Raw genomic sequence first — 18224 nt, 5'->3', positions numbered from 1 at the left:
CTATGGGATTGAGGTCAGGGCGTTGTGATGGCCACTCCAATACCTTGACTTTGTTGTCCTTAAACCATTTCGCCACAACTTTAGAAGTATGCTTGGGGTCATTTCCATATGGACAGAGCCATTTGCGACCAAGCTTTAACTTCCTGACTGATGTCTTGAGATGTTGCTTCAATATATCCACATAATATTCCTATCTCATGATGCCATCTATTTTGTGAAGTGCACCAGTCCCTCTTGCAGCGAAGCACCCCCACAACATGATGCTGCCACCCCCGTGCATCACGGTTGGGATGGTGTTCGTCGGCTTGCAAGCATTCCCTTTTTCCTCCAAACATAACGATGGTCATTATGGCCAAACAGTTCTATATTTGTTTCATCAGACCAAAGGATATTTCTCCTAGAAGTACGATCTTCGTCCTCATGTGCAGTTGCAAACCATTGTCTGGCTTTTTTGTGGCGGTTTTGGAGTAGTGGCTTCTTCTTTGCTGAGCGGCCTGTCAGGTTATGTCGATATAGGACTCGTTTTTACTGTGGATATAGATAATTTGTACTTGTTTCCTCCAGCATCTTCACAAGGTCCTTTGTTGTTGTTCTGGGATTGATTTGCACTTTTCACACCAAAGTACATTCATTTCTAGGAGACAGAACGCGTCTCCTTCCTGAGCGGTATGATGGCTGCGTGGTCCCATGGTGTTTATACTTGCGTACAATTGTTTGTACAGATGAATGTGATACCTTCAGGCGTTTGGAAATTGCTCCCAAGGATGAAGTAGACTTGTGGAGGTCTACACAATTATTTCCGAAGTCTTGGTTGATTTCTTTTCATTTTCCCATGATGTCAAGCAGAGGCAGTTTGAAGGTAGGCCTTGAAATACATCCACAGGTGCACCTCCAATTGACACAAATTATGTCAATTAGCCTATCAGAAGCTTCTAAAGCCATGACATATTTTTTTGTTTAAAGGCACAGTCAACTTTGTGTATGTACATTTCTGACCCACTGGAATTGTGAGACAGTGAAGTAATCTGTCTGTAAACAGTTGTTGGATTAATTACTAGTGTCATGCACAAAGTAGATGTCCTAACCGCCAAAACTATAGTTTGATATCTAGAAATGTGTGGAGTGGTTGAAAAACGAGTTGTAATGATAATGACTCCAACCTAAGTGTATGTAAACTTCCGACTTCAACTGTATATGCATGCGTGACTGTAAATCGCTTTGGATAAAAACGTCTGCCAAATGACATATATTATCTTCTAGGCAGGTTGGGAGGATGGCCCCTTCCCCAGAGGACCTTTACTTTTCCTCACTGCCCTTAATGCTCTCTAGGCAGTGGAACACAAGTGTTGTTATGAGTCAACCTGTTGCAACATGTAACACACTGTGAGCTCTTACTGTAGATCATTTGTCTGATGATGCAATGTTGAGTGTAATAAATGGTTATTAATCTGATTATTAATCAGTGTGTTTCTTTGACATTGTTGGCACTGTTGAATCTACCTATTTGACTTAATTTGTAACTGAGGCTGGAAGAACATAGGCAGTCGCAACTTGTTCACAACTGGCCTACCTGGTTAAATAAAGGTGAAGAAAAAAAAACACCTCACAAAGTCTCGATTTATGTGCACAGCACTTACTATACTATGATGCAATAGGGGAGATACTTTTGTATATATAGTGTATGTGGACACCCCTTCAAATGAGTGGATTTGGCTATTTTAGCCACACTTAATGCTGACAGGTGTATATAAATCGAGCACACGGTCATGCAATCTCCATAGACAAACATTGGCAATGGAATGGCCTTACTGAAGAGCTCAGTGACTTTCAATGTGGCACCATCCTAGGATGCCACCTTTCCAACAAGTCAGTTTGTCACATTTCTGCACTGCTAGAGCTGCCCCGGTCAACTGTAAGTGCTGTTATTGTGAAGTGGAAAGTCTAGGAGCAACAACAGCTCAGCTGCGAAGTGATTGGCCGCACAAGCTCACAGAACGGGACAGCCGAGTACTGAAGCACGTAACGCATAAAACTTGTCTGTCCTCAGTTGTAACACTCACTAACTGCCTCTGGAAGCAACATCAGCGCAATAACTGTTCGTCAGGAGCTTCATAAAATGTGTTTCCATGGCCGAGCAGCCGCACACAAGCCTAAGATCACAATGCACAATGCCAAGTGTCGACTGGAGTGGTGTAAAGCTTGCTGCTATTGGACCCTGGAGCAGTGGAAACACATTCTCTGGAGTGATGAATCACTCTTCACCATCTGGCAGTCTGACAGACGAATTTCGGTTTGGTGGATGCCAGGAGAACACTACCTGCCCCAATGCATAGTGCCAACTGTAAAGTTTGGTGGAGGAGGAATGATGGTATGGGACTGTGTTTCATGGTTTGGGCTAGGCCACTTAGTTCCAGTGAAAGGAAATCTTAACGCTACACCATACATTTTAGATGATTCTGTGTTTCCAACTTTGTGGCAATAGTTTGGGAAAGGCCCTTTCCTGTTTAAGCATGATAATGCCCCTGTGAACAAAGCGAGGTCCAAACAGAAAAGGATTGTCAAAATCGGTGTGGAAGAACTTGACTGGCCTGCACAGAGCCCTGACCTCAACCCCATCGAACACCTTTGGGATAAATTGGAATGCCTACTGCGAGCCAGGCCTAATTGTCCAACATCAGTTCCCGACCTCACTAATGCTCTTGTGGTTGAATGGAAGCAAGTCCCTGCAGCAATGTTCCAACATCTAGTAGAAGCCTTCCCAGAAGAGTGGAGGCTGTTATAGCAGCAAAGGGGGACCAACTCCATATTAATGCACATGATTTTGGAATGAGATGTTCGACAAGCAGTTGTTCCATATACTTTTGGTAATGCAGTGTACCTGCTGACATTCACTACTGACATTTTTACCATCTTCAGTTTGTTCAATTTGAGACATTCAGGAATCCTGTTAACACTGGTAACTACTGACATATCAAACACAAATCATTAACATTTATCTTGAATGCTTTTGATTGTATTGGACATCCTTGTCAAACCATGAGGAAATAGGTCATTGCAATAATCCTAGGTATACCGGTAACTCAATACCTCCTCCGCAAGGCTGTGGCTTGTATGACCTTTTGCTCTTTTTCTCGTGATCCATTATGAGCTCGAGGTTGGAAGAGCACGGGTTATAAGCAGAAACCACCAACAAACCTTGGGGAAATTATCATTAGGCACTCATTGGGGTGGCAGCGTAGCCTAGTGGTTAGAGCGTTGGACTAGTAATCGAAAGGTTGCATGATCAAATCCCTCAAATCTGTCCTTCTACCCCCCGTTCCTAGGCCGTCATTGTAAATAAGAATTTGTTCTTAACTGACTTGCCTAGTTAAATAAAGATACAATTATAAATGTCTTAATTGTATCTAGTCATGCCATGGTCACTTTCTCTGCTAGAATGAGATGCACAATTGAAAATCATTGGGATGCTGTAACCTTGACTACCTAGAATTTGGATTTCTAGAATGAATGCTAATTCTATGGACTAATGACCCTCTCCTTCTATTCATGGTCTCAATAAACAATGTTCCCCATATGAAACTAAAATGAACTGCATTTCACAGCAGCAATACATAATGTCTTTCTTGTAAGAATTCTTAGACGTTGTTTTAGTATTTGCATAAGTGATATAAGTATATAATTAATAAGAATATTGCTAAGACCAGTGGTATCTGTTTTTCAAGTCTACTGTGTAGGAGTGGTAAAGACAGGTTACCTAGCAGGATTTGAAGTATTATTACATTTTATAGGTACCATTCATGAGCAACGAGTGGGATTAAATGTGGCAGTATTACAATACATCGTCTTAAAGAATATCAAATAAACACATTATCCACGGCCACATACCTTCCTTAAGTATTTGTTTCTTTCTCTCCGCCCCTTTAGTCTCTGTCTCAACCCACCCCTCTCTCCCTGCCACTTTCAGAGAGAGAGAGCGAGAGAGAAAGAAAATGTGGTGGTTCGGATAACTGGGGTAAGGTAACTTGACAAGATAGAACACATCGAAGGAAGGGAGTCCCTGGTTGCTCTCTAAACTCTTTCTTACTTAAAGGAACACTTACAAAGGTAATAGTAAAATAAGAAATAATACGTTGGTGTTGCTCACCCCTTCTGGGCTGTACACTTGTTTTGTGTTGTAGACCTGTTGGTGTAGGTTTTTCTAGTGTTCTCAGGTTGGTGATGAATGCGTCTTTTGTTTGTGTCAGACAGTGTTCAACAGAAAATGTTTTGGGTGCTAGCAGTTTATTCTGCAACCTTATTCTGTAGGCTATATTTGACTTTGTTCTATAGTGTTAATTTTATATATATATATATATATATATATATATATATTTTTTTTAATGGTGTAATATGAGACATTCTTACTGCCTTTGAGCTCCTTGAACAAATTCAAACCATCTTGTGTAAGAATGTTAGGCTTCCGGTGCCGCCCAACATTTGTTTTCTATATTAATGCACATCTGTACATTTGTATGTTTTTATGAAAGTATTTGTTGTGTGTTTGTGTTTGGTGTGACATGGTCTTTTTGGTGAGCCAAATTCCTCTAACTAGCGAGGGAAGGGTCAGTAACTTCAGCTTAGTTCTACATTCAAGTTACACTTTTTTTTGACCATTTTGACCAAGGCATAGTAATCACAGAGGCTTTGCTATTTCTTCCACATGATCAGTGATGCAGAAGCCTCTCATCCAGGATTGGGCACTGCAATCATCTGGTCTGTTGTTCTACAACTACGCAACAAAACCCCACAAGTCTGAACCCCTCTACGCTACATACTCCTGTTATTGGTTACCAGAGGAAGCTTAAAGCCTAATCTCTGCACCTGTAACAAAACATGAGGTGAGGAACTTTGAATGTCATTGAGCGACTGGATTGAATAACTTGAGTCTTTGTTGAAATGGTATTGAAGAGAAAAGTAACTATTGATTGGCTGATTGAATGCTGTTAGAACTGTTTTAGCCTATTGTTGCTTCCTCAAGTCTAATGGAATGATGGCATTAAAAACATTCTGGGTGTAGTCACTTGGAAAAATGCCACTGAGTAAAATTGGAGCTCAATTTAAAGAGTTGTTTAAAGAGTGTTGATTGACTGAGTATTGTTGCCATATTTACATATAGGGTACGGGTGTTCTCACGGGCACATATACTACAGGAATTCCATCTGCGCTGTCAATCACTCACTGCCAAGGACAACAGTGGTTTCTGGCAGAAGTTTGAGGTAAACCAATCTCAACCAGTCTTCTATTGAGTAATACCCTGGCTCTGTAATCCAGAAGTGTTTCCAAACTCCAGTATCCCCAACACACATTTTTGTTGTAGCCCCAGACAAGCACACCTGATTCAACTTGTTAACTAATCATCAAGCCCTCAATGAGTTGAATCAGGTGAGTTTGTCCAGGGCCACAACAAAAATGTGTACTGTTGGGGGTCCTGGAGGACTGGAGTTGAGAAACATCAGACTATTGAGCCTTGGAGACTTTGTGCAGTGTCTGCTGTGGCAGTAAAGTCCCACTTTCATAGTGTCCCTTCAGTTGCTGTTTTTTCATTGTTCAGGAGCTGAATGATGTTGGTAAAGAGTTCACTACCAGGGCTGGAAACCTGGAGGCCAACAGAGAGAAGAACAGATACCCCTACATACTGCCTTGTGAGTATTATGGTACATACCATATCAGGGCACCACCACATGCTACCTCTGAGTAATAGTTTATTACCATGATAATATGACCTGCTGTATCTAAGCACAAACATTATCTTCACATCTATCCCATGTGTGGAAATGCTTCCCATTTTCTGATCACTTTGATTAATGGTCCCTGTGGTTTCAGATGACCACAGTCGAGTGAGGCTGTCCCTGCTAGACTCCCAGCTACACTCAGATTATATCAACGCTAGTTATGTCCCTGTGAGTACTCTGTCTGTCCGTCTGTCGCTGTATGTCTGTCTGTCCATTCATTCATCACGTCTGCGGTCTGTCTGTCTGCTCCTCAGGGTGGATGTACGGAGCGAGACTTCATTTGTACCCAGGGTCCTTTGCGCAGCACTATCGCTGACTTCTGGAGGATGGTATGGGAGCAGAACGTTAGGATCATCGTCATGGTGACCGCCCTGAAACAGAAGGACATGGTGAGTGAGGGATTTGATGGTGATGGGACACTGAACAATTCTCAAATGTATTAAGCGTTCATGGGTAACATGTTGACTACATTCACAGCATCAAGTTTGACCCGTAAACTTGCATAGTTCTTCTGGTTTTATATTGCCCTCGTTGCCACCCATGAAGTTATGGAAAAGTCTTCGTAAGCATATTCTTGCCCCTGTTGATGTGGGTGCTGCACAGAGTTGGTGTATCTACCATGAATTTGTCATAGTGTCACATTTCCTGCTGTGCACACAGTAGTGTCTATACTTTTTATTAGTTAGACAACGTGTTGACTGTGTTTCTCCAGGTGCTGTGTGATGAGTACTGGCCAATGGAGCAAGGGACGGTGTCGTACGGAATGGTCCAGGTTACCACAGTGTCTCGTAAACGGCGTCCAGATTATTTCATCACCACCATTCACTTACGACAGGTGAGGCCTAGGTCCTGTCATTTCCTAGTTGTCCTATTTTATTGTAACAAAGACTATTAGTTTCAGCCACTGGTCAACAGATGTAGGCTATTTCCAAGATTAATTGTGTGTCTGAGTGGTACAGATAGTGAGTTTGTCTGGTGTGTGTGTGGTTGTTCTGGTAGTGTGGTTGTGCTGATAGTGTGTGTCGTTTCAGCACGGTTTTCCCGTAGAGAGGACAGTAACACACTACTACTACACTGCCTGGCCAGACCAGGGTGTACCCAACGACCTCTCCTCTCTCTGTGCTTTCACTGAGTATGTGAGGCAGCATCTGGACACTCTACCCCTTCTGGGGCCTGCAGTGGTACACTGCAGGTATGACCTCTCACCCAAACTCACCTAGCTGGCAAACTCTCACACTTTTTGTTTTCTGTGTCATTATTTATTAACCTCTACTTAGATTTTTGGCCTTGATATTTCTGTGACAGAAACATTAATACAATTTTACATTTGCAAGTATACAGTGTGCAGCACTGTCTTTTTTTGTTTATTAATTGAAAATAGCTGAATGCCAGAGTCACATTTCCATCACTGTAAAACATTTCAATCATAGTCATTGTGGTGGTTCCTTAATATTTGCAGATATCTGTATCTCAGTTGAGACAATATCTCTATATAAAGCATGTGTGCCGATTACACCTCTTTTAAATGCTGTTTGTATCTCTCTGTGTCGATTACACCTCTTAAATGCTGCTGGTATCTCTCTCAGTGCAGGTGTGGGGCGGTCTGGGACGTTTGTCGCTCTGCTATGGCTGATGCAGCTGTGTGTGCGTGGCATCATGCCTGATGTTAGAGCCGCCGTGCAGGACCTGAGACGGCACAGAGTCATGATGGTCCAGAACCTGGTCAGTCCACAACTACTGAGAATATTGATGATTAGCTGAATCAGTTGTGTTGGGATATAAACACAAATGTGCAACCCCATAGATAGAAACCCTGCCCCAGGACAGTGATTCATTAGGATCCTTGTTACACTGAAGGCCTGGAGACAAACTTATTTTGATGCCGCATTGAAAGTAGTTTGTCTCTAGCCTCCCCGTTTATTAAGTTGTGATAATGGTTCCTGATGACCTACTAGTACAATGTGAGGCTATATAACCCCTCAGAAAAGGATAGGGCAGCTGAAGGCTCCTCTCTGCTGGCAAGTTAGTCTAAGACCCCCCCAGGTCAAGAGCTCAGCTTGTCACAATGTTCATGTCATCTTCATTAGCTGCAGAATGTTCTCAATATTGTGTTCCCTCACTGAATGTACCCAGGAGCAGTATATACTGGTTCATCAGTGTCTAATGCACTGGCTGAGTGGAGGGAGTGTGGGACCTCTAAGGTGAGAACACAAAGCAAACACTCAAGTATTATCTTTTTTGCAAATGTTAATGTTTCAGATGTTAACAATGTCTATTGAAACAGACAGTATCATATTACACTGTGCTATTTGATTCAGCTGGCTATCAGAACTCTCAATATCTCAGCAGAGTACAGAGTCATGCTGGCCCTGCTCATGTTGATCAGGGGCAGGATCACCCCTTCACCACCTCAAGGCGATCAGGTCAGGGAAACCCGTCGAGGGGGAGGCGCAGGCGGCAACAGCACACACCCCATCCAGTCCAAACCCAACCACAAACCCAGAGCTCCGTGCAACAGCTGCTCAACCCTAGGAACTTGCTAAGAAGACTGCTGCCCCCCTCTATTCATATTAATCCACAAAAACACACTGAGGACTAATCGCACAAATGCACACACACCCAACACCTTAATCCGCATTTACACACCAATCTATAGCCACACCCTCATCTTCACTCAGTCACACACCTGGAGGGGCTAACTCTGTCTGACCAAACAATAGTACACACAAACATGTATCTACAAGTGAAACCACACATCCAAACTTTGCCAAGTGGGAATGGGCTGATTTATACCTCTCCAACACACCTGGGTTGAGGGAAGATGTCCCGACCTAGGGACTACTGTACGTTGTGTGATTACATATAACAAGGTCTTTGACTGAGTGGGAAGGGGACTTGCCCTATGAGATGACTGTATGTGTGTGACAAAACACACAAAGGAGGCAGCCGAAACAACGGATCCATCTACTTCCTGGATCAGTCCGGCAGACATACGGAGGAACATGCCTCTCCGGTTGAACCTGTTCCTCCAGACTGGATTACCAACCATGAAGAACTAAGGCCTGAGGTAATGGGGGAGATATGTACTTGATCACAAATGGTGCTGAGACGCATCTATTCTCATGAATGCCTGACTGCAAAACCACGATTGTCCCTATGTATAAGGTTGCAGCAATGTTGAAATGCATAGTAGTGTGCTGGAACAAGATTTGTACGATGTAGTACAACATTGTTAAATGTGTCTCTCACTGCTTGTTCATCTTCTCGGTGAAAAACAGCCTCTACCACAATTTAGACCCTTGATTTACATTAGGAAAATTATATGAAAAACATTAAACTACTTTGTCCAGAAACTAAGCACTATTGTTCACGTTATCTCCAGAGAAAAACACAAACACGTGGTGAATCACTGCACAAAAGGTAATGTTTGGCACTGTCATTCTCCATAAGGCTCTGACATAAAGTAGACCTTGAAATATTGAAAATAAACAGAACAGTAGATGAAAAGCCACATCTGTTTCATTCATCATGAACAGTACACTGGGGCCAGGAGTTTTTCCTGCTCAGGCCACTAATTAGAGCCAGGAGTTATCAGACCCTATATCCTGGCCAGGGAAAACTCCTGGTTTTATGACGTATAATACACATGCTACCAAGTGTACTACTTTATCAAGTACTATTAATGCTGTTAGACTCCCTCCTACGGTAGCTGCAGGCTGTAATGCACTGTATTGAGGTCAGAGAATAACAAAGACCTAGGGGCTAACAGGCTGTATTAACATAGGCAGAATCAGAGAGCTTCCACCATTTTAATGTAGTCAACTGGGTGGGACCTCCAACTTCATTGGCTGTTGACTCTGTTGGAGTCATGTCCAAATGTTGGAGTCATGTCCAAATGGACTATTTCAAAATGGAGATTGCCATAATGGCACAGATGCAAAGAGGAGTCCTCCATCTTGCTCTATGGATGAGGTCCATGTAAGAAAGTGGTTTAATAGTCAACAATGACTGTAAGCCTGGGTCACATTCAGAAGCTCACAACGTAGCAAAACATTTAACAGAAAGAAAAAGTCTGTTCTTATGACAAGTTTATGTGAAACACTTTCATTCACTGCCTGCCATAATCCATTAGGGGCCACAACAGCCCGAGCACCATTCAGTCAGTTCACTGTGCCTCCAGACAGTTCAGTAAGGTCATCACAGGTCTGTTCAGTCCAGTATCACACAGAGAAGGAGAGGAAAACAAAAGAGTAAAGCCCATCCTGGTTGTGAACCTGCAGGTGAGTCCATATATACACACACCTGTTCACAGCTGGGCAACAATGAGATCAGGAAAACTATTAAGAAAGAGGAAATGCAACAAAGAGGGGGTACTCATGACAATGACAAAGAAGCAGCAGTGTCTAGTTAACAGCAACATAAAAAAACATGTATTTTACAGAATAAAACAGGAGAAATGCATATCCCTCAGTCTGTTGGTGAACAGAAAATAATTACCACAGTAATGCTTAAATGGAGAAAAAAAAAAAAAATCACGTTAGTTTTTCATAATGAATCTTGTTCTGGATGCAGCTCTGCAGTGGTTACTCGCTGGCACAACCACAAAGGCATAACATCTGATTTTTAACCTAACCACAACACTCAAATTAGACCCCAAAAAATTAAATTATGACAATATAGCCAATTTTGACTGCAGCTGGCCTATCTAAGGGGAAAACAAAGTTAGCCTACAGGACAAGACTCATGACGCATTAACCTGCAACTACTTCCTTTGGCAAAAATATTTGATGGAAAGGTTGTATCTAAGGCTGAGTTTACAAAGGCAGCCGTATTCTGATGTTCTGCCCAATAATTGGCAAAAGAGCTGATCTGGTCGGACAAAAAAAAAACTATTCGTGAAAAAACAACAACATCGTATATAATCTAATTGGGCTGTCTGTGTAAACGCAACCTAAGGCTCGCAAGCGGTATTCTCTGTAGTGCAGTGTACAAAACTTTAGGAACACCCGCTCTTTCCATGACAGACTGACCAGCTGAATCCAGGTGACAGCTACGATCCCTTATTGATGTCACCTGTTACATCCACTTCAAATCAGTGTAGAAACAGACCGGTTAACGAAGGATTTATAAGCCTTAAGACATGGATTGTGTGCCATTGAGGGTCATTGGGCAAAACAGATTTTAGTGCCTTTGAACAGTGTAGGGCAGTATGGTGCCAGGCACATGAGTTTGAATGTGTCAAGATCTGCAACGCTGCTGGGTTTTTCCATGCTCAACAGTTTCCCATGTGTATCAAGGAAATCTAGCCAACTTGACAAAATAATGGGAAGCATTGGAGTCAACATGGGCCAGCATCCCTGTAGAATGCTACTCAATATTAGGAAGGTGTTGCTAATGTTTTGTACACTGCATGCACTATACACTAGTACTTCCCAACCCTCTTCTCAGGGACCACCAGAAGTTTCAACTTTTGATTTTAGCCAGAAACTCGTACAACTGATTAAATTAGTCAAGGAGTTGATGATTAGCAGACTAATTGAATCAGGTGTGCCAGTTTAAGGCTACAACAAACATCTGAAACATTTGTTCGTCCCTGAGGAGAGGGTTGGGAAATCCTGCTATACACAGACAATTAACATATACATACATACATTTAAAACGCCCACACCAATAGAAATCCACTTTTTCGGGGTGAAAGACAATTGCCAGAGCTTACCCATGACGTTGCACAACGATGTGAATCAATAAATCATCGTTTCAGTCAAAGTATGATATTTGGGCTTGAAGTGACAAATCCAAATGTGTAACTTCGGACGTTTCCATGAGGCTTACATGCCTTTTTCTATGAGGTGACGTGCAAATTATTTTCACCCTGTTTCACTTCGGGGCTGGGCTTTATTTAAATGTTATCACCCACCAACATGGCAATATTTATTAAATCAGAAACATCTGCTGCAAAGTTCTTCCTAATTGAGAGTCATCTGAGAAAAACAAACAGCTTTTCTCTGTAGCCTACACTTGAGTTTCCACTAGATAAAAACAGTCACAAAGTCAACATTGGCTATATCATACATACATGAAACATGAAAACAAAAAGTAGCTTATTTTTTTACCGTAAGGATAGGCTAAGGTTAGCAGTGTGGTTAAGGTGAGAGTTGGGTTTAAAATCAGATTTTAAGATCATGTTGAAATAGAAAGGGTTTATGACTTTGTGGCTGTGTTAACTAGTGACGACCCTACACTTGGCCACCTTGCCACGGAGCAAATTAAGATAAGGGGAGCAAACTAATGTTTTTACCAGAAAATTATCACAATCCCTTGGATAATGTGTGAAGTTACAATTATTTTTGAGCCGTCAGGAGGGATGGACCAATGAATTATAGGCCTACTCGTGAATAAACATTCCATAACTGCAGTTGGCAGTAAATCGCTTTACAACCTTGGCTTTATACTGTTCAAACACCACACTCCGGGTGGCAGTAGGAACCCTTTCAGTTCGTTTGCCAACTCATAGAAGAAGAAGAAAATGTACTACTTCAAAATAGAGATGGCCTCAATGGCCCTGCCCATGCTCTCACCGACGCCATAATGATGCGATGTCTAAGTCAATGGTCATTCCCCTCCTCCAGTCCTGCTAGTGTATGTTGGCAACAGCTTCCTGGATCTCTCTCACGATAAGGCAGCGAGCGAGGATGTGCTCCATCTGCTCTCTGTTGATTGGCTGGGTGGAGTACCACAGGGGGCTGTTGGGCGCCACCACGGGTTCAGGGTTCAGGTAGAAGGCGTCGTTGCGGCCTTTAGCACTCTGTGGACTGAGAGAGAGAAGGAGAGAGAGAGGTTAGTATTATGTGACAAATGGGAAAAAAAAGTCCATGTTAACTGCCATTTATCAGTTTTCCATTATAAAATATAATGGGAAATCCTACTGCGTGGTATGACTGCTAGGGGCAATGAAGTACTACCGCAGTAGTCCGGGTAGCTATTTGGTTAACTATTTAGCAGTCTTATGGCTTGGGGATAGACGCTGTTCACTGTCCTGTTGCACCAGAATTGGTGCATCGGCACCGTTTGCCGTGCGGTAGCAGAGAGAACAGTCTGACTTGCGTGGCTGGAATCTTGACAATTTTTAGGGCCTTCCATCTACTGATTATAAGGAGAAGAATTTTAGCATTCTAATGCTGCTAAATTTATGCCCCAACTCCCATTATAAAGTAAATAACACCATGTTGAAACGGGAGTAAATGTCGAACAATGATATTGATGAGAAAGATGCACCTGTTTCAGCAGTGCGAGTCATGGCTCAAATGGTGCTTGCATTTAGCAAATTACAACTCAAATAGGTCATTGGCAATGGCTGCAATCATTTCTTTAATCAGCACTTTTCCAACTGTTAAGGACGATTACGTGCGGAGCACTTTATATCCGTCACAAATCATTTGAAAGAAGCATATCCCCTTTTAACGTCACAGCATTGTTGCGTTAGGTAGGTAAAAAAAATATATAATAAATCCCATTACGACGATGATCGGGACCTGTTATTGGTAGTTTTGTGATAACTGAATTGTGATTTAAATTTCATTCGTTAGGGATTTTCTTAATGTTAATGATAAAATTTAGTTTAAAAAAATTTAACGTTCACACCCCTAGTTGTATATTAGTGTTCTACAAATATCAGGCTAGATTCAGAGGCATTATGTACCCTTCAACTGTTTCCTTCACACCCTTACTCCTTGTCCCTCAACTCACCATTTGAAGAGGTAGAAGTCATAGAGTTTGATGGGGCAGCGCAGAGGGTTCTCTGGGTGCTCCAACTGCTCTGCATACATGTCATCTGTCACTACGGGAGAGGGGTTAGAGGTTACCACCAAGTTTCTGCATGTCACAAAGAGCCATGTACAGTATTTGACCCCTGGTTCTCCTGTCCTGGGGCTGGGTGACCACTCACCTTTCTGTCCTATCTGGTGCTGGCCAACAGGCTTCAGGTAGCGGATGCTGGTGCACTTGTCTTTGGGGTTGTTGGGGCTCTTCCTGGTGTGTCTCAGGACCTTGGAGAAGGCCAGCTTCAGATGCTGCTCCACAGTCTTCAGCTGGAAGTACCTAGGGGGGACAAAGAGGTGTTAGATACATGCATTGTGTGTGTGTGTGTGTGTGTGTAACTTACTCACTTGGTGTTGAAGAACATCAGCGTAGTCAGTAGCGTTGCAGGGGAATGGGCACCCAGCTGTTTACACTCCCACAGCATCTCCTCTGTCACCTGACTGGCGATGAGGTAACCTGGGCCAGGAAGTCATAAAACAGCAAAAAACATGAAACACCTGACATGTTTTATTCATCACTAATTCATACAGGTGATATGTACAATGTGTATGGTTGGGCTCTAATGGACTATACCGATTTCTGTTCTTACCTAGTGGATGGACGCTTGGCCTCCATGGCTCCAGTATCCGATGCAGACACTGGGAGAAGCGCCCGTAGTATGGGTCTGAAAACACGTCATCCACACGACCATTATCAACCAGATACTACAGAGAAAGACAGGAAAGATAGTAAAACGATAGTTAGAAAATATGCAGTAGCTTCCATTATAGTTACTATATTCCTGTGTGTGTGTGGGGCACCTTCTGTATGCAGAGGAAGACGTAATAGAGAACGTCAGCCCCATAAGTCTCTCCCTCCAGCCCTCGGGCCTCCTGGCACATGTGAGACAGCCCCACACTGAGCTCAGCAACCGCACACGACACCAGGTCCTCCTGGAACCTCAGTGCCTGCCGGCCTACACACACACACAAGTATAAACAGTCAATGGGGAGCTGGCTAGCGAGGGGGTAGACATACTGTCCGACAAAAAAAGGTGAGTGTGAGTGTACTTACGGCCAATGGGAGCTAGTTTGTTGATCTCGTCCTTGTCCAGCTCGGCGTTCTTCCTCTGGGCCCAGAGCTTCCACACGTCAAGCCCCTCCTCAGGCTTCAGAGAACAGGGAAGCATCATCTCTGTATGCCCCTGGCCCTCCATCTCTGCTACTGCCATGGTCTGACCCTGCGCAGACACACCAGGGCTATCAGTATGCAAAACAAATGCAGCAAGAGACCAGGTCATTCAAGTTAAGACCTCTAAACAGAAATTAAATCAGGATTATAAATTATATCAATCTTGATATAGATGTTTGGGGCTTGTAGAATTATAATCTGTAGCTACTGAATAAAGTGACCTGTAGTTGCTGTGTGTCCTGGACCTGCACCCCTCCCTGTGTGTGCAGCACCTGCTGCTGGGGGTCCCAGATGAGCGACTGCGTGGTGTTGCCGTACCCTTGCACTGCCACAGGGATGTGGATGTTCCCGTGCATGAACTGGGCCGGGAATAGAGAGTTGGCCGCCACTGTCTGGTATTGCACTTCTTCATGACCCACCGACGATCCCGTCATCGTGGAAACTGCATGACTCGAGCCGATCGTAACTTGCGTTGGCGTAGTGTGTGCCATTGTCGTTGTAGTCCCCCCACCAACCTGCACAGCGCTGTATGCTTCCTGGGGGATGGCGATGTGTGTGACACTGCCCTGATCACGTGACCCTGGCGGGGCAGAGTAGACTGGGATGGTCCAGGTCTCTCCAGTGGGGCTGGTGATGGTACCTGTAGCACTGTACAGGTGGCTGCTATCTACAGTCAACACGTCTGGCCTCAGAGATACGTAGCTCTGCTGCTGTCCCTGACCCTGGGGGATTGCTAGCACAGTGGCCAGCTGCTGACCAGGCAGGGCGTAGGACACTGTGATGGGCATGTCCACCTTACGCTTCTTGGCTGGCTGGAGGGGGGAGGTGGTCTGGATGGTGTTTCCCCGGGGAGAGCCCTGCTGCTGTGAGGGGGAGAGAGCTCCCACCGTCTGTATCTGGATCTGTTGACCACCCGCCACCGCTGCCATCAACTGGGCCTGCAGCTGTGAGGGAGAGATGTTAAAATACATTATCCGTAAAGTATATGTGTACACCAACTGGAATGTGTGTTTACCTGTTGGTGCTGTTCTTCTGTGAGGTCCCCGGACTGTATTAGCTGGGCTGTGGTGACCCCCTGTAGCTGTTGATTGGAGGAGGAGGGCAGCTGCAGCACCTGGCCCCCCACCCCAACCACTTGGCCCTGATGTTGCCCCCCGATCTGCACCTACAGGAGACATATACATTTCAGTTAACCAGGATAGTCATAGGCTCTCAGCAATAATTGGCACTCATTTTTAGGAGAGTGGCAGGGACAGAGCGAGAAAGACAAAAAGAGTAGATGATTATACCTGTATTATGTCTTGGCCTTGGTGCATGGCTGTGGTCATATTTGGTGAGAGCTGCTGCTGTGATGCCATCACCTGTTGCTGGGACACCTGTACCTGCTGTTGCTGAAGGTAGAGCACAGGGTGGTTTTATTATAATATGGATCATGTCACCAAATCCATCTCGTCTTTCACAAACTCAACATTCTCTTTTCCTCACTCTGTCTCTTACCGGACAGGCCAGTTCCAGCAGTGACCCAGCCACCTCGGTGTTGTCTGTGTATATGCAGTTTGCTCCCTGCTGGTACACCGTAGTGGTGGTAGTGGTTGTGGCGGTAGCACCGCTCTGATGATTGAACTCCTGCAGTGCCTCGGGGCCCTTGTTGGCCAGGGACTCCAGGAACTCCTTCATCCGATGCTGGGGGACACTGCGGGCCTTCAGCCTCACCAGATCCTCAAACGAGCCCCCCGAACCCTCCATGTTATTCATCACAGCCCAACACTACTCTTCTACAGGGGATAGGATGGGGTGCCTGTGTTTGTCATAGACAAGACACGTCAGTTATTTACCTTAAACCTGCAGTAATCTACTTACTGTCATGAAGGCTTAAAGGGCAACCTCAAAATATGCAAAAAAAAGCACATTTCTACATATTATAGAAATAAATCAAGTTAAAAAGTTCTACCCGAAAACATCAAATGCCAAAACATTTAAAAAAACAACTGCTTTTCAAACTGAGATATAAGTTGATGTGGGGAGCAAGAAAAATATGTTGTTGCAGGTTTTGAAAATCAGTTTCTTACTTTTAATCCTACCCTGTGATGTCAGAGAAGCATTTTTTAGGACCTTATGTTTTTATCACAGATCATAGAAACGTTCCGTTTTCACATATTTGGACAAAGGTTACAATGAGTATAAGTTACAATGAATATGTAAATAGGGTTGTGGTACACTACAGACAACTACAACAAAAAAATAGCTTTAATTTTGGACGGAAATTAACGTTTTAGGAAAATAATATTTGCTGACAGACAAGGGGGTAACTTTTGTGGCCGTTCAATCACTACCAATCGGTATTAGGTGGCCTTAGACTCCGTTCTGTCCGGACAGGACTATGATAGAGGTTGAAGGCAGGAATGTTTACATCTGACAGAAGCTAAATGTTAATTCTGCTAGCATGGGGTATCGGGATTCGGGGGGTGCTGCAAAAGCGTTGTATCAACTCAGAGGAATTAAATAATCCACTCGGAAGTCGGAACAATGAAAACTGTTCAGTGACAGTCGAGGTCAGGGCGTGCGCTCACCAGGTAGGTCTTGTCCTGGTTCTTCGCTCGAGCAGGTCGGTTGCGAGAACACCGAACGAAGATGAAACAATCTCACATTTGACTGGGTTTGAATTAAGTAATTGTTCATATTGTCATTGATACTGAACAAATGCCAAGTGTAAATGAACTACTGTTGCTAAAGGCGAAATACGGGTGCTGTAAATCTACTGTAGCTAGTTAACGTTACAAGCTAACTGACGTTAGCGGACTACGGTATTTTGCTCGTTCCCGTGGAGTCCCCTCCTCCCTACCGGCCTACTAAACAAACAGAATATGCAGGTCTTGAGCAAATCAAATACGCCATGTTAATGAAAGCACAAAATAGATAATGTGGCGAATAGAACGTCAGTATAAAACGTGTTAAATTCAGTAACAGTACAGCTCGCTCCTCTCCTCCCTGCCTGGCTTTACTGTTACCTCTCTTCTCCCAGGCCGACCAAATCCACTCTCTATCCGCCCAGAAATGCAGCTCCACAAGCCAGCAGCAGCGTTTTTCTTGTGCATAAGAGAGATACAAATTGTCTCAGTGATCTTTTAGACTTGGATTTTTCACGGTTTCTTGCTATTTTGTCTTATTTTCCCTTTTATTTTGCAGTCAGATTTCACTGGGCGCCATCTTACAACTACACCCCTTTCGTCCAATCAGATGGCGTTCTACTGCGGCGTGTTGCTAACGCGAGATTACCCTCTTCAGATGCCGCGTTAAATTGATGTGACGGTCATTTTAAAGGGGACATGCAGTGCAACATGCCACACGTATCACAACCTCGTGACAAAAGCGCTTCCAGATGAAGCATAACTCAAGATTAAATAGCAATCTAATTGTTTTAAAGTGTGAATTAAATGTATTGTTCATGAGGCTGTGTGCTGTTCA

General features: G+C 43.8%; 2 protein-coding genes across 17 annotated transcripts; one reads left to right on the top strand and one right to left on the bottom strand.

Annotated features, from left to right (window-relative positions):
* The first annotated feature begins 3941 nt into the window (after positions 1 to 3941).
* Positions 3942 to 9128, top strand: LOC110492460 (receptor-type tyrosine-protein phosphatase V). 10 transcript variants are annotated; one of them, XM_021566801.3, is made up of 11 exons: positions 3942 to 4104; positions 4708 to 4877; positions 5156 to 5255; positions 5591 to 5681; positions 5863 to 5939; positions 6026 to 6160; positions 6484 to 6606; positions 6803 to 6963; positions 7358 to 7493; positions 7905 to 7972; positions 8118 to 9128. In XM_021566801.3, the coding sequence occupies exons 2-11, from the start codon at positions 4873 to 4875 to the stop codon at positions 8368 to 8370; spliced, it is 1149 nt and encodes a 382-aa protein (XP_021422476.2). In that variant the 5' UTR covers positions 3942 to 4104; positions 4708 to 4872; the 3' UTR covers positions 8371 to 9128. The 10 variants fall into 10 exon arrangements, with proteins under 10 accessions (XP_021422476.2, XP_021422477.2, XP_090059789.1 ...); XM_021566802.3 differs by having other exon boundaries at positions 3954 to 4104; positions 8121 to 9128; XM_090203663.1 differs by having other exon boundaries at positions 3956 to 4104; positions 8090 to 9128.
* Positions 5725 to 18014, bottom strand: LOC110492459 (transcriptional regulator QRICH1). 7 transcript variants are annotated; one of them, XR_016487438.1, is made up of 13 exons: positions 17768 to 18014; positions 16257 to 16557; positions 16049 to 16150; positions 15775 to 15924; positions 14981 to 15703; positions 14643 to 14808; positions 14390 to 14544; positions 14179 to 14293; positions 13937 to 14045; positions 13717 to 13868; positions 13518 to 13608; positions 12350 to 12583; positions 5725 to 6142 (listed from the first exon to the last, which is right to left on the bottom strand). XR_016487438.1 is itself a non-coding variant. In XM_021566795.3 (12 exons), the coding sequence occupies exons 2-12, from the start codon at positions 16512 to 16514 to the stop codon at positions 12406 to 12408; spliced, it is 2199 nt and encodes a 732-aa protein (XP_021422470.2). In that variant the 5' UTR covers positions 16515 to 16557; positions 17768 to 18014; the 3' UTR covers positions 9726 to 12405. The 7 variants fall into 7 exon arrangements, 4 of the variants coding, with proteins under 4 accessions (XP_021422470.2, XP_090059781.1, XP_090059783.1 ...); XR_016487437.1 differs by having other exon boundaries at positions 13937 to 14052; positions 14180 to 14293; positions 17768 to 18011; XR_016487439.1 differs by having other exon boundaries at positions 17330 to 18006.
* Positions 18015 to 18224: the final 210 nt, after the last annotated feature.

Source organism: Oncorhynchus mykiss, chromosome 16 (assembly GCF_057628025.1).
Source record: "Oncorhynchus mykiss isolate SJ-2025 chromosome 16, ASM5762802v1, whole genome shotgun sequence".
Taxonomy (NCBI): Eukaryota; Metazoa; Chordata; class Actinopteri; order Salmoniformes; family Salmonidae; genus Oncorhynchus; species Oncorhynchus mykiss.
The sequence above is the reverse complement of the archived record's forward strand: the minus strand, read 5'-3'. Positions and strand labels throughout refer to the sequence as shown.